Source organism: Bombus fervidus, chromosome 2 (genome assembly GCF_041682495.2).
Source record: "Bombus fervidus isolate BK054 chromosome 2, iyBomFerv1, whole genome shotgun sequence".
Taxonomy (NCBI): Eukaryota; Metazoa; Arthropoda; class Insecta; order Hymenoptera; family Apidae; genus Bombus; species Bombus fervidus.
Window position 1 is genome coordinate 15,072,284 of NC_091518.1, and position 23,608 is coordinate 15,095,891.

General features: G+C 46.0%; 2 protein-coding genes across 4 annotated transcripts in view; one reads left to right on the forward strand and one right to left on the reverse strand.

The window, feature by feature from the left end:
- The window catches only part of LOC139994112 (heat shock 70 kDa protein cognate 4-like), a 58,485-nt gene extending 36,141 nt beyond the window's left edge, over nucleotides 1–22,344 (reverse strand). For both annotated transcript variants that reach the window (XM_072016478.1, XM_072016461.1), the window contains exon 1: nucleotides 21,894–22,344. In XM_072016478.1, coding sequence (XP_071872579.1) covers nucleotides 21,894–22,344 — 451 coding nt within the window. The remainder of the gene's footprint in view (nucleotides 1–21,893) is intronic.
- A 246-nt stretch (nucleotides 22,345–22,590) lies between these two features.
- The window catches only part of LOC139994199 (Krueppel-like factor 6), a 273,881-nt gene continuing 272,863 nt past the window's right edge, over nucleotides 22,591–23,608 (forward strand). For both annotated transcript variants that reach the window (XM_072016625.1, XM_072016635.1), the window contains exon 1: nucleotides 22,591–22,726. In XM_072016625.1, coding sequence (XP_071872726.1) covers nucleotides 22,625–22,726 — 102 coding nt within the window. In that variant the 5' untranslated portion in view covers nucleotides 22,591–22,624. The remainder of the gene's footprint in view (nucleotides 22,727–23,608) is intronic.

The window sequence follows — 23,608 nt, forward strand, 5'->3', positions numbered from 1 at the left end:
TTACGATAGCGATGGAGACAAAAAAGAACCGCGCGCTGGGTATCGGTTCGAAGGAGATAAAAAGCAGGCAGGGAAAACGAGAAGGGAGAAAACGAAGGGAGAATCGGTTTGCCAACGGGGAGCTCTTGCTGGTTGGCTGGCGAGAGGATTGGCTCTGGACGTTCTCCGACCCGATCCTTAACGAACCTTTAATGCCTAGACTGGCACGGTGACGAAGGGAGCCACGATGATCCCGTGGCCGCGCCGCCCGAAAGCGACACCGAATTCCCCGGCATTTAACCCGGTGCGTTAACCTTTCTGAAACCGAAGCAATTGCACTCATTGTCCGGGAACGATAGCTAACGGAGACGTAGGATAAAGTAAGACGAAGGAAGAGGGGTGAAGAGTACGAGGATTCAACGAAGGGGCGACGAGAAGGAAAGGATAGGGAGACTTCTCGGCTCTCCGAGTTAGGCGGAATGAAAAGGGGCAGCAGGATGAGTGATTCAACGTTTAATTGGACGTGTAATTTTTTACTAGGCTGTCCGTTCCGTGCGGTACGCGAGTGTGGATGTAACGACGCGGAGGGTGTCAGGAAAGAAAGGACGCGAACCAAATGAGCAAAGGTAGGGATCATGCGCGACGTTTTCCCCTTTGCATGGGTGCCGTTTTGTTCTACGTGGTCGCTGGGAATCCGCACCGTAGGTATGCGTGTCACGCGACACCCGTGGAAGGTTAACAAACACGGTCACCGCTAATTGACTTTTTAACCGCTAATTAAGCCCGCGACGAGCTCGACCGCACGAAGTTGTTGCGTCATTGCATGGAGGAGAACATTGCTGGAACGGCTTTCGACCGCGTACACTTTTCCACCGGGTTTCGAGTAACTGGGTCGGGCCTTCGAGTAACTGAAACTGTCCGTGTCGTTTGTCCCACGAAAGACAATGATACACACGGAGCCACTTTCACTGTTGTCGCGACTCTATAGCATCGAAATTGCCGCCTCTTATTTGGGACAACGATGTTCTTTCAAACTGAATTCGAAATTACGCATACACAAAAGAGTCGATGGGCGCTGCTTCGAGCGATTCTCGAGGTGCCTCTGACTACGTCTCGTTACGGAATTAACGATGGCGTCATCGGCCGTGCCTTCCCCTGGAGTCACAGCCGTCGATAAATATCGATGTCCGCCGGCAACTCGATCGTGGCCAATGACACGCAGCACTTTCGATCCGCGCGCGTACTTGAGAATGTGGGTTAATGGACGCGTCGATCCAGCCGTGCATCAAGCACTCGTTTTTCGGACAGAGAAAAAAAGTTCGCACGGTCCAGTTGCCTCAAGGCGAGCCAGCGGCCATCTCGACGCATCACCGACGAGCGCACAGGTGCACACCGAGAATACGCGGAGCCGCGCGACTGACCCCGTTAACGGGGCCCTCTGTGCGTGTACAGGCGCTTGTAGACTGTCGGCAGTGTGGAATTAGCCGTGTTACGAAGGGAAATCGAGCGAGCGGCCTCTCTGCTGGCCGAAACTCTCGTCATGACTGGACGAACAGCAAATATTAAGATACGCAAAATATCTACCGTTACGCAAGACTTTTTACTCGAAACCAGACTGCCCTGCATAATCTACTCCACGTAAAGTAAATCTTTAAATCGCGCGAACTCTTTTGGTGAATCTCCAAAGCGAAACTACATCGCGCATTTCTCACGTATTATAAATCTGACAGTTTCGTATTCAGAGATTTTACGACGGTCGAGTGCTGACGATTGAACCCGTGCAGTCTGTCATTCGACGTAATGGAACGCAGAGAAGTGATTAATTAAGGTTCGTCGTCCCTAATTCGTCGTTGTCCGATTTACTGTGACCGCGAGGCGTTCCATACTGTGCGCTTTGCTTCAACGCGCTTAAATGGTCGATCCTGGGTGCTTCCTTCGGCCATATTACGTAATTAGCGTTTGGTTCGCTTGTGCGGGCGAGGTAAGAAGTAACCTAAATGAAGTCTAGGGTGGCTCGACAAGCGGTGAGTCAGTCGATTCGTGGCGACCGTTTAACCTCGGGTCGCGCTGCCCGCAATCGTTACACCGAAAAAATAATTACGCTTACGCGTACATGTCGCCCCCGCGTGCATAGCACGGATCTTTATCGTGGTAACGTGACACGCTCGCGACCTTTACTTTCGATGTCAGCTTCGTTCTTAATTGTTTCAATTCGGGTCGTTTTCCATCGAGAAGCCTCGGGCTGCACGTAATTCCGACAAAGCGCTACGTGATTCCAGACTGTGTTTTCACTTTACACAGCCGTTCCTTAATAATTGAACAGCTCTTAAACGCTGCCACGTTAAAGCGTTACCGATGGTCGGCACGTGGTACGGACTTCGAAATCGGTGAACACATGCCGAGCGTAGTTAACGAGCGTTTCGGTCGAATCTAAATCATTGGGAATGCGACGATCGAAATATATCGAGGGTACGATCAAAGTAAGAGCGTGGATCTAAAATAGACGACCGTCAATTTTACTCGAAAGATCAACCCCTGCCATATGTATGAATATTTTGTACATTTGTCGCGATCCGACATCGCGTAAATTATGGCTGGTAGCTCTATCGTATGCTGAAATCACGGAAACTGTATACACCATCAGGGCAGAAACGAGTTCCATGGTGGTAGAGGATAGCGGTTATGGTTGAAGAGTTAGGGTAAGTGGTAAAATGAGATTCGCGTGTACATTTTTTCTTATCTGACGCGCAGGATGCGGAAGTAGACAAGAGGGTTTGGAGTAGCAGGGGTAGGAAAAGCGACCGAAGAGGCGTTGGTATATTCGCGTTCACAAAAGCGTAAAATATTTCGGTCGAAGGGATATTCCGTTCATAGATCCTCACTTTCGGTTCCGAAGAAAGGAAAAGTAAGTGGCTTGACCAAGACGGGAAAAGAAACGAGGGAGAAAAGAATAAAATGGGAGATAGACAGATAGAAGAAAGGACAACGCAAAGGACGGTAGAAAGAGCGAAACGATGGAGAGCACGTTAGAACGAAACAAAGAAAAAGAGAACGTACAACATGGGGGAAGAGAAAGAGAGAAAAAGAGGAAAGAGACAACGTCTGGAGAATACTGAATTGGCCGTAACATAAAGAAGCGGAAGGTACGAGAATGGCAACCCTCGTGAAGGGGAACCCATGATAACGTGCTTCGGATATAAGTACCGCGGGGAGTAGGAACGTAACTTCTTGTCCTTGCATGGCTGCGTAAGTGTACATTCTCACAACTGCCCGCAAGAGTACGAACCACGGACAAGCCTCGCAGCACTACCAGAACATTTCGTGTCCGCGTATTCGCGTTTCCGCGGCTGAAACTTTATCTTACTTTACGGCGAATCAAAAGCTCCGCTTTATCATCATCCTCGACCCCTATCTTTTATACAACGAGCTAACTTCGCCGACATTGTATCCAGACCGCAGAATACGCCGCTTCTTTTTCTTTTCTGGACGATGGTAACGAGTTATAAAAAGATTTTGTTCGCCCTTACTCTCTTTTCCTTTCGTTGTAAAATGCCGCTATCGTCTTGGTGGCTAGGTCGTTCGAGCAATCTTAACAAGAGTCGTGGTCTCTACTTAGCCAAATTAGATGTTCTGTCCCCGTGGGCACCGTTCTTCGTCTTCGTAATAGTCGTGTCGCGCGGAAGAGATAGAATCTACGCGTTAGAATTAGCGCTAGCTAATCGTGTTCGCGCGCGCCACCGCGTCCTTCGAGGCAGCTCGCATAAAAACAAACTGGGTAATGTTTGGATCGAGCAAGAGCTGAGAATTCCTGCAAGAACAGAGGCCATTCGACCCAACGGGACCTCGTTCCGGTGTACCGAGAGGCGCGCTCAGTCCCAATTTACGTGCGAGTGTTTACGGAGCAAGATGGCGCCAGGCTGCCACCCTTACGTGCATTAATGCCGCTCCGAGAGATAGTATGCGCACACCCCCGCCTTTCTAGACAATAGACGCGATACCGTGCCCGGCAACAATGCCCGGTATGCCACGACGACGTCTACAGGAAAAGAAGACCGTCGTTGTGCTCGTGGCCGAGAATGTCGAGATGGAAGGCGATGCGTTGAAAGGAAACAACGCGGCTGGTCGCCGATGACGAGAACGTTTTCGACGATCATCCCCCGGAATCACCTACGATTCACGCGCGTGAACGAGTCTTCCCTTCAACTTCATATCTTGCAATCACGCCGCTGGAATCTGACGTTTCCTGATACGGATAGCCACCGGGATTTTTAGAGCATTTATCTCGACCCGTGATCTAAGTCGGTGAAATATGGAAGCGGAGAGTGGTTTCCAAGAACAAGGTTCGTCGATTGATGATGCTTAGTCGCGGGATGGATTACGCGCTGTATTCGTGGTGAATAATAGACCACGATGGTAAACGTACTCTCGAGAATTTTCGCATTCAAAAATAGAGCAAGGAAAATAATTTCGTGAAAGCTGGAATATCGTTTATGATATTACAAAACTGATCGTTAAAGAGAGCGATCCGAGCGATACTTATACTTGTTTCGTAAAAGTCAAGTCATCGCGTAGAGAGTCGATCTCAGCGCATAATTGCTGTAGTTGAAGTCGAAGAAAAAGTCGATTAAGCCATGGAGTGATTATACGCAGCAGGGATCTTCGTTACACATGCATGCCCGGCTGGATATAAATCGTGGCCAATAAGTCGTTGGCTGTCGCGCGTCAGTGTACATCCTCCGGTCACCATAATCCGTAGAATGGACTGCATAATTCATTCCCTCCGTCATTGGCAGACCTCGAAGTCCAATGACTCGTTATACCGCAGCGCACGAACTACGATGATCGAATGGTAATGCCGCTCACTCGCATACTTACGGTTAAGTTTGGCACGTAACTCGTCGTGGATGGCTGTTCAACGACGCCGATTGCAATTAGCTTGCCCGATTTGTCGTCCTTATTTCCATCAGTCGCGGCTACTACGGAATCTCACATTTTTCCCGTTAATTAAACCCGCCACGAGATTGACATTCGTCCGTAAGTGAAACCGATCGATGTCGCCTCGATCTTAAACTCGTTCTTAAAGCATTTACCTTGTTGAAATCACGAGATCTCCGCAACATCGATGCATACAAGTTTAAGAGTATTAGTCGGTGCTCGCGTGTATCGAAATTACGAGCGCGTACAGCCACTTTTCGAGTGACGTTAATTCAATTTCCTGGGAAAATTGAAGCGGCGAGATAAAATCGTTCGGTTCGAAAGCACCGTAGTCGCGCTTTTGCACCCTGCTTTCGTGTCGACGCCGCTATGACATCGCGTTTGCAGTCACGCGCTTGAAAGTTAACATAGAGGTCTAAGGGATTAGATTTATCGGTTAATCGATGTTGTAGTTTACATTGGTAATAGCAAGCATCAGGAAATAATTTTCTGCAATTAACCAAAGAATAATCGTGTAACGGTTAGCATAATCTTTTCATAATCACCTAGTTAACCGTAATTACTCAAAATTTAGTCCTTATCGATATATCATACCTTTTCCAAGTGTCATCTAAGCGTCGCGACGTCCATTTTGTGGCCTAGCGTTGCCTCCATTTTTCGCCAAGATACAGGACATTCAATCCATCCTCCGTCACCTCGTCCGCGTGGTTACAATTTCTTTCAGCCTATCCGTTACGTATCTCATCCTTCTTCCTCGCGTTTATTGCCACTCTATTCTTGCCAGACGCGCTACATCCGAAGAGCAAATACAATTTTATAGTCGATAACATGGCTGCTTGTATTTTACGATCGATTCACGACAGGGATTACGCGTCTTTCCGAGCATACATATCGGTATTATCGGAACTGGTGTTCGACGTTTCCTAGCTTCATCCGCGAAATATAATATGCATTACTTAGGTAACGTATCTCAATGTGAGCACACATCGGACCTAGCAGACTCTTTTCAGTCGCCGAATCTCTTATTCAACCGTAGCTGCAATTTTCTCAAACAGTCAATACTGCCACTGCCAATCTTCGCGCGGTGTTTACCTTTAATCTCGCTCGAGGCATGCGAATAGGTCTCGAGACGCGGGCCGGATACGAAACGACGCGAACGAAATTCGAAATTTCGCATGTACATTCGCGACAGTGACACGCCACTTTCTGGAATAATTTCGAAACTCGCGCAAGTGACGCTGAGATTGAAAGCTCCAAACGCCCAGGAAACATTGCTCTTGTCGGGAATCGAAATCCTTTCAACGATACGTCTATTCCGGTTCCTTTCTTTTTTCTACTTTTTCTACATACACTGTTCGTTGCCCATTTCCCCTTCGTTCCTTTTCATTCGGAATCATTCTTTCATTTCATTCAGAGAAATCGTTAGGTCGTTCTCGAAAATGCTCGCTAGATATGCGAATGGATATGATGCGCATCACATCCGGGATACGTATCCACGTGTTCGCGTACAACGTATCCGCACGAAGAAGAATTCGCGTGCGCTGGGCGAGTACGCGCCTAAGTGTGTAGGTGAATGCGTGTGTACATTGCGGCTTGGTACAACACACATCAGTGCGGCACGGCATCCTCGAGGGTGCTTCCCTCGAGGATCGGAATGCTTTGCCGTCCCCCGCGACCTCCCACCGGCTTCTGCAACCCTTCTCCGCAGCATCTCGCCAGAAAATCCAAACATTCTTTCGGGTTTATCAACTTTGCCTTTAATTCACGAGATTCCAGCCAGAGAAGAGTCAGCCAAAACCAGCTTACCGTCCTAAGAGGCTACGAGTTGTGGCCGAGAAGCAGGGACGAACAAGGCCAGACCGCTGCGTAAATATTGCTTTATAATAAACGAGGGATTGCGTACTAAGAGAATACAGAGTATATATATACGTTCGGTGTTCTTAGAAAATTATCGCGGTCGCTCTAATAATCCTTCCCGAGTTACTATACTCGTGTCCTCTTCTTTCTCTCAGCTTCGGTAGTTCTCTAGTTCGATGGGCTTACGTGGAAATACGCGGGCGAAATCCGTTAAGTGGCCTCGCGATATTAAAAAACTGTGGCTCGTTAAAAAATACTTAACTCGGTGGAAATTGCAGTTCGCGGCAAGTTCCGCGGGAACGATAGACGGGTTCGATGGAAAGGGAATCTGCCTAACGACATCAGAGCATTAATTTCATGGGTTCTACCATGGTGGTCTGTATTTTAAAAGTCGTTATTACGTAACAGTGCACCAGCGCACTCGCGTTTGTGAAATCCTTATTGATGGTCTCCTTTCCGCTTTCCCATTTTTCTTTAATATCTTTTGATTTTTGATTTTTAATTTCCTCGCTTTCACATTCTTCCTATACTTTTTCTTCTCTTTCCTGTCTTAACGAAAACATTCAGTGGCGCGCAACTCGAGAAACAACGCGCCGCCGTGCCGCTCCGTTCTCCTATTACCCTTATTATCGGTTTCAAGTGAAACAAAGTTCGTGAACTTGGAAATCCAGGCTGTCGACTTCGTTCCGCTTTATCTGCACCAACCAAACGACCGCCTAACCCAACTTACCAATTCTCGACATCCTAATCTTACCGGGATACCAGTGGCTAACGTACTTTCCGACCCGATAAAGACCGCATCCTCCACGAGATAAAGAGCCTCCGCCATCCGTCAGCCTGTGTTCGTACGCGATGTTGCCTTAAAAAGCGTTTCACGTTTCGATGAATATCCCTTCGAGCAGATCTCGTCACGAACCTCTCTTTTCCTCCACGTCTAATACTTTCTACTTCCATCTCTCGCGCGCTGGTTTCTTCTCGTTTCGTCTTGACGCCGGAACGAATGCGGGATCCGCAACGAATGTTCATCGATCTTCAACGGTCTTTATGAGATTCCGCGCTCGAGGAATAAACGAGAGAGGTCTGAGAGCGAGAGAGCGCTTTTAAGCGTCGCGAGCGACTGTCTGGGGCAATCGGTGGTCGCGAGCTGCATTTTCTAGCTTCCAGACGAAGAACTTTCGCCGCTTATCTGCTATTCACAGCCACTTCGTTCGAATTATCTCGCGTCGAGGACTGGGACGATTCTCGAGGATGTCCGTTTTGCCTACTGCCCTCGCGTAAATCGTCGTTATTACTTTAAATATCCTAGACGCGGTGTCCACCAGAGATTTACGCCTTCAATAAAATTTTCAATAATACTATTTACAGTATTCACTTTCGATCATCGTTCCTCCCGAACGATCAACGCACAAAGATTGACATTGAGATGAAATATATGGTTTGGAACGTTCAATGGATTAATTTTACGAAGAAGGGGCTTATTATTTTTCACGACTATGATTCGAAGCTTTGCAAGACGAAGGGTTTGGACCCTCAGAAGCAGGGAGCCTGCATGTCTGTGACACGCTTGTCGCGTGTTGTATTGATTGAATTAATTAAGTGGTCTGAGTGGGAAGAGGAACCCTACATAGATTTCCCATCGAGCACTATGTAAGCTTGTACGCGGATAAGAGAGCCGGATGAACGGACGGATGGAAACGGATTGGCACGATGTAGCCGAACATTTTTTAAGAGATCATAAGAACGAACGAATCTCAAAGATGGAGGCGAAGAAGGGCAGAGAAAAGGAGATCGACCGCAGGATATGACAGGCTCGCGAAAGTAGGCTTCCTCGTTCCGTGTAGCGACAAATGTGTGCTAGCAGGATCAATTGAACGTCTTACGGGATGTGGCTTAGGACATAATGGGAAATCGATATCATCTTGAAAATATGTCCATTCGGACGGATACAAGTTCGCTACATTTTGAAAGGAAAAATGGAACAAAACGCTATTCAAAGGAATTGCGAATTATATTTACTAATTTTATATTTGTTGAAGATTTGAATAGCTCGAAAAGATATTTCGTTTCCTCTTTTCCCTTGTGTTAAATGCTAGAGTGAACAATTTATTGGCATCATACACCGTTTCAAACTATTAAACGATCAGGAACACAGAAAGCGACGAGCGTTGAGTACAGCACTACTGCGAGTTACACTTATATTCCTGAAACTTTACGAGGAATGAAAGAGACATTTCTTGGCAAACCACCAAGAAAAATATCCACCGAAGAAGCGCGTGTGGAGCTTTTATGACGGCGTGGAATATGGATGAATACTCTCTCGCTGAAAGGGGCCGCTCTTCAAACAGAAAAATTATCGGCATTACGATTCCCCTGGGTTACTAATAGACTCGCGATTCAACTTGACATTGCGACCTCGCTTCCAAATAGTATCTTGCAGAGAAATTTAACGAAACTTGATATACTATTCGTTTATACTTCTCTCCTCTTTGCTATAATTTAATACCATAATTATTACGATATATATTCAAAATTGTTTGAAAACTAAAAAGAAATATTTTTTGCGTACGTATTATAAAATGATTTATTCCGAGCGAAAGAACCCGATGGAATATACGCGAATGGATAAAGATACGAACGTAGCAATAAGAATATTTTCAACATTGCTCGGCTCGCCACCAACTCGTAATACGAGCCAGTGTGGCTAAAGCCTGGCAAAACATTCGATGTAGAAAATATCGGGATTGCGATCTTCGTGCCTTGTTACGTATAGCACCGGGTTCGAACGGGGATGAATTTAATGCTCGCCCCATCACCGCCTTGCCCGGAGTCAAATCCCGAGCACCAGAGGTCCAACAGGATTATCGTAATGGTTCGCTAAGGTTCGGCGCCGGCTTTCGACCTTTGCTGCCGTTCAAAATCCTGAAACGGCTTGGTCCACGAGTTTCACGTAGTGAACTCTCCACGTGAACTATCAGGTACAAAAGCGGAGACAGTCCTTCGGTTATCAAAGTTATGCACATATATATAAGTTATATGTATATACATATATAGAATACGAAGAAGCAGCTATGCGCCAGTTACGAAATTATTCTACGACACGACGGAGCTATTTCCTACGTTTTCCGTGTGTTACGATTTCGTTTCAGAGAGCTCTACTCGTAACGGAAGGAAATTAGTTCGAGGCGACTTTCGCCTGACAAGGATAATTATAAATACCATTAGTGTACTATGTAACAGCAATTTTACGACGTCACTTTGCATTTGAGTTAGAGCGGTAATAGCGGATAATGAGGAAATAATGGTAGCGCGATTAGGATTTTATTTCGCTTAGTAGAGTTTCATTATCGATGCGATTGAAGTGAAACGATCGGTCGCTACTTATGGAAATTTTTCGAAGTCTTATATGATGACTTGTTGAAAAATTCCTCGCGATGCTATTCAAATTATACACAATTAACGGAGAACAAGCTTCCATATAACGTATCGCGGAGTTTCCGCAACGAGGATAACAATTCCCACGTTTAACGTCCTCTGGTAGCTGGTGGAAACATTTATCCGTTCGCTTTCACGCTGGGCCAGGTATAGTTTTTCTCTCGTCAGCTTCATTATCTCCGCGAGACACGTTTTCCGCCCGATGCAATGAGATTGCCGGATATAGAAGACAAGAGGGAGCTAAGGAAGATACAGGGAAGAAAAGGACTCAGCTCGTCGGCTTCTGTTTCTACCATGGAACGGGACAAACTGGAGGAACGGCGGGTCAGGTCGTAGCAAACTCGTTCTTCCGACTCCCTTTCTCCGGTTGCTTCCCTTTCAGTTGCACCACCACCATCATTTCTTCCTCCTTTCTTTCTCGCTTTGAATTTTCTTTCTCTACTTTCGTTTCTTTATTTCTTCTCCCGCTGCAGTCTCCTGTCTCCAGTTAACGTCGCGAGTCACGTCGCGTCGTGTCGAGAAGGGTTTTGCGAGCCACCGGATGACTGCCGGCGGGTGATACGTCGCTTTCTCGCGTGACGTCACCCCCCATCGCGAAAGAAAAGAAGCTGATAGTGTTGGTGGCGTTGTAGAGGAGCAGAGACAGGAAGAACAAGCGGCGGTCGGATGAAGGGTGGTAGGGTCACCGCCACGAAAAGCTCCCTTAGATACGCCAGAGGGGTTGAGCGTTACAAATGACCGCGGTGCTATGCATATCCAACAAGACTCGAAGTACGACGACCGGCAGAGTAGACCCACCCCCACAGTTGAGAAACATCTCTCGTTCTCTAATATGTCACTGACGAACTTCCTGTTCCTTCTTACGGCTCTGTTCCTTTTCCCGCGTCTCCACTTCTCCTTCTATTCTCCAGTGTACTTAATGGTCGCGACAAGCACCATTATTGGAAAATTTGTTTTCGTCGTCTCATGAAATTACAAGAAACTTCAACCAGGTCGCGTTTCGCTCGTCGGAAATTCTCGTTTAAGCACGTGCTACCTTAATTTCGGACGGTAGTTCTTTCTGTGCTGAAACTTTGATCGTCGTATCGACGAGAAGCGATTAAAATCACGGGAGCGTTCGTCGAGTTATTAAAATCCTAGCCGCTTTGTGAAACGTTCGTAGCTGGTGCGTTGCTCTCCGTCAACCTTTTATGCGCTTGTACACTCTTTTTGGATACTTGCGCGAAAATCGGACCTGAAAGGAATTTTTACATAAATTTGTAAACGACAGAGAAAAGCAGAAAGAAACGAAACTGTGTGAAATTCGAGGCCTTATACGATGCATCTCGCAAATCCTCGTTTCAGTCTGGCAACGTCCCTTATTGTTCTTTATAGGACGCTTCTTTTGCGCCATAAACGCGACGAAATGGATTACGGCGACGGATAAAAGCTACACGCCGATAATTCCTGATCAACGCGTTCCGCTTTAAGATTTATCAGTCGACCGCCTATTTCGCGTAACGTGAAAATAAATGGAGACGATTTCCCTGGTATACCGTGGACGGATCTCGTCGCACCCCAAAACCTGTTGATACGTCGCTGAATGGCATGTATAGGAGAACAAATATACGGAAAGTGGCATTGCAATTGTGACCGTGCTTTATACACGGATGGCTGTGATCGTTCGCGGCTGTTTTTTTCCATCTTCACGCGTTCCATGCCTCTCGTATCCAGTGGCGGCTACAAAAAGCACAAAAGAGCAAAATATAGAAGGGGTGACGTGCCAGCGAGGAGAAAAGAATCGCAGAATCCGGCACGGAGGCAGAGAGAACGCTTATATACGAAGGAGAGAGACGAATAAGTGGCAGGCAAAGGAAGAGGGCTAATTCCTACAGGGAGATGGAAACGGGGTTGAAGAGGATGCGGAGGGATGAAGGAAACATGGAACGGAAAACGTAATGCGTTGACCTTCGTAAGAAGGAAAGTCAGGGAGGAAAACATGGAAGGCGATCGCGTTTGCATGCAAATGCCCCGCGCCGCGCGGTAAATGTTTCTGCACGATAAAAGTCCTGTAGCAACGCGGCAGCCATAGCGCGAATTTACGTATTCCTCCGCTATCCCCGCCAACCTTTCTGCCTCCAGGATGTTCTGCTTATACGGTCGCTAAGTGTCTGCAGATATATGTATATGAAGGGGGCCAGGCGAGTAGGTACGAGGCACTTCGGTGCATCCGAATTATTAAGAGCCCCTAAGCCACTCTTACCACCCTCCTATACTCTCTGCCCTCGGCCCACATTCTGCATCCCGTCGGTTACATTATCAAAGACGAAACTTGTATATACTTACCCATATCTGCACAGGTATCTATAACGAGTCTTTAAAACTACCTTTCTCGCTGTGTACCTATGTTACGTTGCATTTATTTTATTTTCCGTATCTATCGATACGGATTATTGTTCAACTTCGTGAAGATTAACGAAAACCGTGTACGGTACAACTTTTGGTATATACGCCACTTCGTAAATTATACCAGAGCATTATACGGGATCACTTTGTTCGAAAGGACAATTTACAAGGATGATGTATGGGAAATAGATGTTTCGTAAAGGAGGTTACCGAGACAAATCGCTATCCTAGTTCCGTGTGGTTTTAGCCGGTTCGCGTTAATTTCTCTGGCTAGGAAAATCCTAATTAATGGGGGTGCATTACAAGATGGGGAGGTTGTTCTCATACGCTGGAACGAAGTTCAGGAGGGTTGAGAATTGGGCCAGATTGGTCGAGATTCGCCGAAGGAGAAAGGAACGAGCTGCTGGATGCGGTATAGTGGTACACGAGGAGAATGCGGAGGTGAGGGGAGAGTACCAACTAATCGGGTAATTTTTCCGGCATCAGTCGGTGAATATCAACGCCGCCGTTGAGCCCCTGTGGCGTTAAGAACGACAAACGATCGCCGATCCATCTGGCTCAACGCGACTCCGTAGCATCAACCACTCTCTTCCCGCCCTGTCTCTCCTTCTGAACCTGTCCTTTCCCCCCGGGGGCTTCCAGCCTTCGAATCCCTTCTTCAACTTAGCGGAACGATCGCGTCCAACCCACCCCTCGAGGCGCGTTCTTCGAGTACGGAACTTGCACACGCACACACGCGTCACAGGAAGCCGATCGGGACAGAAACGACACGTAGGATAACCGTTTCGCACCCCTCGAAGAGATCCTTCCTGAAGCGTGTCGAGATAATTGCTAGTCAGAGGGTGCACGAGCACGCGTGCTTGAACCTGCTGAAGGGAGCATTGTTGTAATCGAAAAGCAGGTAGATAGCATTGATGGAGTTCAATTGGCCGGAAAATGTAGGTCTAGAAAATTGTCGCGGTATTTTCGTTGTGCGATTCTTTTTTTGTTCGCGACCCCCTCCCGATGAACCGGCGACGCCTGTGCCGTTTCCCTTCTTTCGTTTGCGCACTGTTAGCGTCAGCGTCCGCGAGTTTAATCTTCGACGAAACGGATTCCACTATCGGAAGAACCACTGTCGCCCGAGTAGATCCCGAGGCGATGGGACGTGGACGTTATCAAGTGAATTGCAACATGGGAAAAGTTCGAGCACCTGCGAACAAGAGAAAATCGTGTCACCAAAGAAAAGAGTAACCGCATCTACCGTGCGGTTAACCGGAAACGGAAAAGGTCAAATCGCTTCTGCGGGCAAGCTCGGTTGGTCGACGAAGAACCGCGATAATTGGAACAAAGAGACTTAGTTCCAAGGGCCAGAACGGAACCCCATCCCCAGTCTGTGCTCTCTATCCGACCTCTTTGCTATCCTTCGTTCATTTCTCTTTTTCCTTCCACCGTTTCCTCTCTCACTGCCAGCGATAAAGTTTAACTCTTTCGAACTCTGTTAGAGCGGTACACTACTTCCGGTGCGCCAGGAAAAATTCCCTTTATCTCGTGCCTCATTTTTTCTCTTTGCTTCGCACTCATTTCGACTTCCTCGTTTATATGTCTTTTTACCTCGATCGTAAACCTACCTTGACGGTGTACGTCACGGTTTTCTTCATGACACACACATGTCACTCAAACAACAGTATTCCGTTAATAAAACTAAAACTAAAATTGTATATGTGAATCAATTACGTATTTACGACACGAATCTTATTACAATATATTCAATCGTTTGAATCGTTCTTAACCCTAGTTGCTCCCAGAAGATGTCCAATCATCGTCCACGTGTACCAAACGACCGATGAATCATCTTCGAGTCGTCCGTGTCGATCGTTAAACATCGATCCTTCTGCATCAGAACGACCATAAATGAGAGTCACGCCGCAAAGATGTACCGTCATTCTATTGTTGCCAATGATGCTGCTCCTATACCGCGTACCTCGACTTAACCCCACGACTATGGTTCACCATTTACATAATGGACATCGAAAACAGCGTAATTTCTACGATTCGAGCGTGTTGTATTAAACGGTATAAGAAAGACAAGTGCAGCCGAATGAGAACACAACTGCGGGCAATGTTTTCGAGCGTCTCCAAGGAGGAAATCTCCGGTTCCCTTGCTAAACCTGTTGTTCGGAGTTTCCTTCGGCGCCCTCTAAATGTCGTTCAATCACTGTCCGTAGAATACCTATTTCGCGACTAAATGAAGTTAGGCTCTTCCTTCTTGTGTTTTTTCCCCCGTCGGATGTAGCTTGTCCCAATCGCAAGGGAGAAACCGCGAAGTAGCACAAGGAGAAGCAACATCGGGGAAGGATAGATATAGGTAGCTCGAAACACGTCAGCCAGGGGCTGTACGGCGTGATCGGTGTTATTTCAACGTGGACCGAGGAGAATTCTCGACAAGAGGAGAGTATCGCACAAGGTAGAACAAGGAGGGAATATAAGGCGGAAGCAATATTGCTTCATGTGGTTGAGAACTCGTTTCGTCCATTAAAGCGCGGTTTCTTGCAGTCCTGTTTTTTACCCTTGAAAGGATCAACGAAGCTCTAGCCGACTCTTGGCCCCGACAGATCGTCGAAATATACATGAGAAACACAGCGTAGATATACGTCTAACGGAGCTTGTCTGTATATCGCCCTGGGATACTCACGGTGACTCAGTCGTGCAAGTCACCCTCCTCCGGACAAAAGCCTAAGTGAAATTTCGTGCCTTCGCCTTTCTCTCTCTCTCTCTCTTTCTCTCTCTCTCTTCCCACCCGTTTTCGTGCTTGCTGCACACACTCGCTCCTCCTTGTCTGCACAACAAATCGAAATAAAGGATTTTCCTGGCTTCGCGGAACATCTTAAGTGTAGCTGTTTCAAAATTTTCGTGCCCGTGTTCTCCGACGGGGAGAAATCTTGGCACGATGTCCTGCCGGTCGTGTCGAGGTTTCGACAAAAACGTCTAAAATACGAGCCGGAAATCTGTTTGAGAAATTAATTCTCGGGATACTTAGACGTACATATTTCTCGCGGCGTTTACGAGGGAATACTTTCAAGATAATCAATGAAGTATTTCTGCGGAGTGGAGTTAAAATAAAAATCCAAGAACGATAGATTATTGGGTAAAAGTAGAACAAACTGATTCGTAACTATGGTAGAATCTTGTGTTCGCCGAGCGGATGAAAGAATGTTGAAAGTAAGTTTAAAGAGGATTGTAATAGTTGGGGGTTTAGGGTAGTTATTCGAAAGTAACAATAAGGATAAAAAAAAAGGGGAAAGCATTTCCTATTAATTAGGTGGCAAGCGACTTTTTGAGCAGCTGTTTGCTAGAGATTTAACCTTTAGCTACGGGTATAAATGGTCCTGAAATACCATGGGTGTATCGCCGGTGAAAAACCGAGCACGTCCTGCGTGACGAAGGCTTTTGCGGTAGGCGGAGTGTGTACCTACGCGTGCCACGACTCGAATAAAGGGGATAAGGTTCGAGGCTAGGAATATCGCTGATATATTGCATGAACTCCATATCTTCGTATTAACGCACACAAAAATGGACAGCCCTCGTTTTTCACGAGTAATAACCAAATACTATATCTGAACTAGTCATAAAGCTACGTTTATCATACTGACGTCTATGTATCTTGCGTACTCTAACCGAGTAGAAAATTTGAATTACGCATCAAAAATTTTATTGTTTAAAAGTAATACATTTAGATATATTTTTTGAAACTTCTTTATCGCTTCCTTTTTTATAAGTACAGCGGAAGACATTTAAAGATGGTCCAAGAGTTAGGTTCTTTATCTTTCGTTCGACTTTCCTGGCACTAATCCCTCCATAATGTCATAGTTCTCGAAGCTGTTCCGGAAAAGGATCACAGGTCGTGTATACGTGAACCAAGGCTCTGACAAATGTTATCTGATTTTAATGGAGACAAGTTTTCGGAGGCTGAACAGTGCAGGAAGGTTGTAGCCGGGGAATAAATCCCTGGTACGAGAGTGATTTTAATTCGATTCTAACGTGCACAGGTTATCAGGTGCAGGGGTTACAGAAGGGTGGTTTTTTGTTGCGTCGAAATCTCGAACCCTAAACCGAGGGGACCGATGAGATAGGAAATTTGTCGGGAGTTATGCAAAGGACAGGGTTGTTCGTTATGCATAAAAGGAGGTTTACGACGCAAACTTAACAAGTAAGACGATTAAGTCGGATTAACTTTTTTTAATTATTAAAACGACTTTTGTGGTATCTACCATAGTAGCTAATGTTTAATCGGTTCTTGCTTGAAAATATTATAAACCCGTCATTTGCACGATAAAGATTAAAATTTCTTCGTACGTTTACATAACTGTAAATCGAATAATTCGAGGATTTCGCATTCGTTGATCAAGAAAAACGGCACTATTAAATATTTGGAATAATTTACTTAATTGAACTTAAAATTCAAATTACACGTGTGCACGTACTTCCAGCGTTAATATTTTCCTGGAATTTACGAAATGTACGGTTACTCCGCCATCGCGACTCGTTAGTTTAAATTAATATTACAACGTATAATATTTGCTCTACGTAACCCTAATTACTCATATTCGTTTGGGGAATAAATTTCTCTTGATTATTCCATTGCGTTCACTTTTGTAACTGTGAATTTCGTCAAGTTTTCTCGAGATGTGTGGAGCACAGTCGAATCCTGAAAGCATCGTCCCAGATAGCACGATTTTGCGGTTCACGACGACCAGCTTGCTTCCTCAGGCTTTAATGGACCACTGGGACGATGTCACGAGGGCAGGATGCACACCCTCGAGGAATGACATGAAATCGCGGTTAACCAGTCGATTTTGCACATACGCTAGCTGCTGAAGGCGAAAATTCGATTCTTCCTTAGGCGCCATTAGACCTTAGGCGAACGTGCAAGCACGTTAAAGTCCATCAATCGATGAAAATTGAACAAGGGGAAATAAAATGATTATATTCTTTCGGGAACCACTCTGATGGGAACCACTAACGCGTCAAAGCGGTTGTAAATTTTAACTCTTAGCGAGAATCTTCTTCACTAGGAGGAAAGAAATTTAACGTATCACAATTTTCGACCATAATGTGACTCATACATCATTCGGGGGAAAATGAATTGTAAAATTCCTTAATTTCGTCGAAACCCTCGACGCATTTTTACGAGTGTGTGTTGAGGAGACTTCGGCCGATCACCCTGTGTCAGAGCACCACAAGGAGAAAGAAGAATCTTAAATTGGCGTTTTTGTCCCATTTACGTCGTCTAATATGAGAACATGGGGGTCATTCTCGTTATGCTGGCTCCCTTATGCCGCCTGTGTTTTATTATATATAATAAAAATTTCTTATACTCAGTCGTATCGTAGAACAAACGTAACTGAAAGTTACACCATTTTCGCGTCGCAATTTCAGGCTCGTTTTGTTGGAATAGTTTTTACTAGTTCGCTTGCTTCAACGCAACGGGGACTCAGGTACTGACGTGTCAGTACTTCGAATCGCAATAAGTACATAAAGCAAGTATGGTTTAGGGTCAGAGCTGTAATTCCCGTGGAAAGTTCTGTCAAGTCAAATATGCTGCTAGCCGGCAACTAAATACGCGGCGACGATATCAAACAGTGGGAGCTACGTGGCTTTCGTGTGCACGCGTGCCTCCTCATTAGTAGGCGGACTTTCCCGCGTTCCACCGTATTTCGAAAGCGCTCGTGAAAATTTATTTCGAAAGGAGCGGGATATTCGCGGCACGTCGTAATTTACGACGACAGACTTCTCTTCTCCGCGTGCGCCAACCGAAACTGATCTATCGAGCACACAGATGGGTATAGACAAAATGAACGTTCAAGATGTTTAACGATCGGACAGGTGCGTTCTTCATTGTTCAATGAACTTTCACGAACGCTACCGAAAGAGATCATTAGCGCTAGCGATACGCATGGTCATGTGTCCTCGTCCCATAAATTCCAAGCTTCAAGGATGCGAGCGGCCAAGCTGGTCGGCGAGGGTCGTTCAAAGAATAACAGTTGACACGAATAGTTGCGATGCGGTGTGCGAGTGTTTGCAGCCTTTGCCGTGGAATTATGCAACACGAACATTACGTCATACTTACGGTGTTCCTTGCGCTCTGCACACGATCATGAAAATCGTGAGCAGGCAAAGAAAACGTACTGTCGAGGGCCGAATGTTGCCGCCACGACGGCCGTGTGGTTCACCTTGGACCGCTGGCGGGCAGAAACGCGAGAGGAAGCGTTACGAGCGAAATGTAACTCGGGGTAATTGCATTCTGGACAAATGTAACTAACGTTATAATGTAAATTAATGTTTTGTTCGTGAAAGGAGAAAGGAAGGAATTAGAGGAATTTTTCGTTAATTCTTTATACATGTAATTATACGATTATTTTAAGCGAGCAAATACAATACGGTATAATAAAGCAATAACAACAGTGAGCCAAGCTGAAACGTTTTGCGCGATAACGCAGAGGATACAGAAGTCCGTTGCGTTCTCGGCTATTGCACCCTGGTGACAGCAGCCGGAAAGAGGGTTAACGATCAGGTCATTGTATTCGTGGATGCCCTCCTTAGCGGTGTTGGATCCGTTGATCAAAAAAGCTCGTAATAAGCAAACGCTGCTGTATACGTGTTTTGACAAAACGATGCTGAAGGGATTAACAGTCGTTACGAACAATTCTATGTAAATTATCATCGGAAATAGACGATGTGTGCGCGAATTCGGATCTTTCGCGAATGATACGATTGGTGATCCAGGCGCTTCTCGTGCCAAGTGAGAAAAAAACGACTGCCATCCGAACGAGAAAACGTTAAATTCGTCAGCGCGCACTCGTTATCTCATAATCGAGGAACGAACTCGGTATGATATATATATATTTTCTATATAGACGTAGCGAGAATAGAAGGAACTGCGAAGAAGAATGGAATTAGCGAGGGCGAAACAGACGAAGTGGTCGTTTTGCACGCCGATGTTCACCAAACAACTGTTTTCCAGACTAACAAACGTTCTGTCGGTTTGCTCCATAACTAACAGCGAAAATCGACGATCCAATGCATCTCGGTGCACAAGAAAGCTTTCGAGAGCTGGGCTTGGATCCAACAACAACCACCATATTTATGGTGCCGGGCCGTCTTAACCCACTGAGAGAACCGAATGCATCCAAGAAACCGAGTCGAAGTTGAGAGGTTACGAGAGGTCAGGCTCCAGTGCTACGTAACATTTAGAATCAATCAGAAGGATATTAGCGTTATCTGAAAGTCAACGCGATCACTCTTCACAGTAGACTGATATTAATGCATTTTGTACGCACACCTTTCTTCCATTTCTTGTTGGTCTTCTTGCAAATATTTCCGGTTTGCTCTTGCTGAAAACGCATCGATGATGTTCGCGTACGCGCGTTCTTTGTAAGAGGAATAACAACATCGTTGCATCGTCAAAAATATATACGACTACAAAAGGGTGACACATAGGGAAAAAAAAGAGTCCTTTGGATCCGGTGGTCGTCCTCCCTGCGCTCCGGGGCGATAGCTCGACGAAGATAGCTCGAACGGAAACGAGGTACAGACTTGATAAGTGGAGCCGGTCTTCTAATTCCATTCGCCATAAATGCCGCTTACGTATCTAATCTAGCATTCCCGAGCGTTATAGTAGCGTCTACAAAACAGCTTTTAACGAACGCGCAGAATCCATGAATCACGTACAGCGACATAACGCGTCCATCTCTCTCTCTCCACTTTCCGCTCTGAGCGCCCGTTGACTCACGAACGATTATTCATTTTCGAATAATTCTTCGCTCATAATCGACGTTTCATGTGTAAGAGTCGATCGAACAAGCCGCAAGAAATCGTGGCAAGCAAGAGATTCTAAGTGACTGCTTCCAAATACGTTTCCTCGTAAAAGAGTAATAAATTTAATATGACAACGTACGTAGATTCGAGTTCGATGTCGAAATTGAGGAAAATATAATAAAGTCAGAAGTATACACGACGTATCTGACATAGTTTCTATGATTATATTTAGTGGAAATAGTAATATTGTTCATACGCGTAAATTCCTAGATGTTAGTCGTAGATAAGATGACAATCACAGTTCAGAAATAGCTAAATGAATACAATGATATTAGGAATGATCGTCAGGCTGAACTTCAGCCAGTCTATTCGAGTTTTGGCTCAAAGAACAGAGAGTGTAATTGACGCTGTAATTTACTACCACTCAAACAGGAACTAATCGTTTCTCGTGCCAATGCTATGCTATCGGATTCCACTAAAAAGGATTTGTAATTACAGTTCGATACAAAAAGGAACCCGAGACTTAACGATCCTTTATCAAAGTTGTCTATAAATTAGCATTCATATATTAATAAACTTAATTCATTATTCTAGGTATAGAATACCTACAAGAATATAGCAATTGAAACGAGTGTGTAATAAAGAGGAAAACAAAAAAAGGAATAACTTAATTTACGTTACCACGCACAAAGCAATTTCCTCTTAAAGATCTTTCTGCTGGAGACGTAATACCGATCGTTTCGTTGTAGGATATTTTGTAAGCAAGTGGCACGCGAGTCAAAGATAGGTGGATGCGAAAAAAAAGGCGATGTAAAAGGTAAGGGAAACGGCGTCGCGACGCCACCGAGCGGTGCTGCCACGACGCGAAGCGGTCGCCGGCCGTGATAACGCGTCGCCGGCACCGAGCGCGCGTTCGGTACAACTCGGCCGAGTTCGGCCCTCCTCGCGTACAGTTATGGCAAGGGAACGTCAGTCACTCTTCGGCGCTCGCGCGGAAGAGTCTGTACGCATTAACCGTTGGGGATATCGTTGCTCCTTGCGGAGTGTTAAATATCTCGTAGGTGTTTCTTCGTTGTTCATCCCCAGCGACGTGTATCTAGCTCGTGATCGTTGTGACCGGCGCGATTGAATACGGTGACACAACGCCACGTCCGCAAGTGTCGCGGGAAAAAAGCCGGTAGGTGACGGCCGAGCCGCGTGTGTTCCTCGCCAAAGTGTATATGTACACGAGATACCGGAGCAAAAAGAACGCGAGAGAAGGAAGGCCAGTGAATATAGAACGACGACAGTGGTTAGCTCCAATTTCGTGTCGTAGCGAGAACGAAAGAAAGAGATAGAGAGGTAAAGAACAAGAAAGGCAGAAGTAAGAGGGGAAAAGAAATCGACAGAGAGTATTGAACGATCGGAGCAAACGTATAACGAGTGAACAAGAGAGAGAGAGAGAGAGAGAGAGAGAGAGAGAGATTTTGGGAGTATAAAGCGAGAAGCCGAATGATTCGAACACATACCGGGTCGTGACTCGTGCCGGCGCTTTGACGTTTCGTCGTTCGTGGTTACAAGGTTCCTCGTCGTCACGTTCCACGTATGATGGATGCTGTCGCGCGTGTCTCGTGTACGCGACGCTATCAAGAACAGACAGAACGTCGATCTGCACAAGCAACGGCGTTGCAGTGAGTTGTTTCCTTGGCTGCAGAGATCGTGCAGTGCGTCGCGTGCCGCTTTCTTTTCGACGACTGTACCAACGTAGCACAGCGCCGTGGTGGCAGCAACAGTAGAACGCCGGTAGTGCAATAAGATATTCCACTCGCTGAGTATACGAGCCAATAGTGTTCGTTGGTGTTTGTGCGGGCGCGGAAAAAGGAAGCGATTAGCCGGTCTTTCCCTCGTCTTGATCGACCACAGAAGTCGTCTGTCTGTAAATCTCGCTTCTCTCGCTCCGTATCGCTCTCTGTCGGTCATCCTACTACGGTGACGTCGTAACCGTCGGTGCTTCTTCGATGATAAGCACGTGTGCGTGCCACTACCTGCTACGTGTACGTGCGTGCGTTAGAATCGCGAGCCGCGTATCGGCGTGCAGTTAGTGACCGGGCTCTGTTACCATCTAAGTCCTCCGTATACGAGTATAGCAAATCAGAGTTTTGTTGTTTGTTTATATCTTCTTGTTGGTTCCGTTTGGTTCGAAGGAGTCGGTTTCTTTTTTTGTGTCGAAGCCAGTTACGAACGGATCACCGGCGTAACCATGGATATCCTGCCGAGTGGGAACATATTTAGGGAGTTGCAAGATATACACGACACCGGATACTTTTCGGCCCAGCCATCGCTCGAGGATCATTGGCAACAGGTAAGAATGCTTCTACATTTGAATCCATACCACCTCGTAAATTCGTTGTCGTGCCTTATAAATGTCAGTTACTACTTTCGCATTAAAATAGAACGGTGTAATAAGTCCAAACCTAGCGTCTAGCGTTACATCGCGCGTACGAGCAAGTTCAAATAGCGGCCGTGAATTTCGAACGCGAAAAGGCGCTTGTAACCTCGACCGCCATATTTGAATTTCTAACGGTCAACGTAGTAAGTTACGCGTGTCGTTGTCCATCGAGTTCACTGACGCACGTGAATTCAATTACACGCTAGATAACTTTGTCCGTTTCTTGTCCGTTTCTTGTCCGTATCTTTTAATACATTTGAAAATTTCAATAAATTCGTTCGTGAACAGTTATGTCGCCATCTTTTTTCGTAAAATTCGAATTTACAACTAATCTCCGAGAAGTTTGGTTTCTCTGGCCATTTTTTGGTCGGACTCCGTTTAAATCGATTATCGATATGCAGCGGGCTATTATGACGGGACGACCTTGAGCCGTGGTATTAGATCGGTGTGTACGTTCAGTGACGCGGCCGAGCGTACTATAGACGGCGCGTCCTGTTTGTTTACGAGTGTGCAATGACCTTCCAGTGGTCGGGGAAGGCAGGAGGGACGTACTTGTTCCCCATTCAATATCTCAGCCGGAGTACAACAGTTTCCTCGCTTCGTTAAAATAGTACGCGTGACGTCACTGGTAGCGCCGTAAGTTCACGTTGCGTGTTGCTTTAACGGTTCGCTACCATCGCGATTCTCTGGAATTTCCAGCAATTTTTTCCATCTTATTTTAGGTCACCGTCGTCGTACAGGTTGTTTTAAAATACGCGTAAGAGAATAAAGGGAACGTAAATTCCATTGGTATTG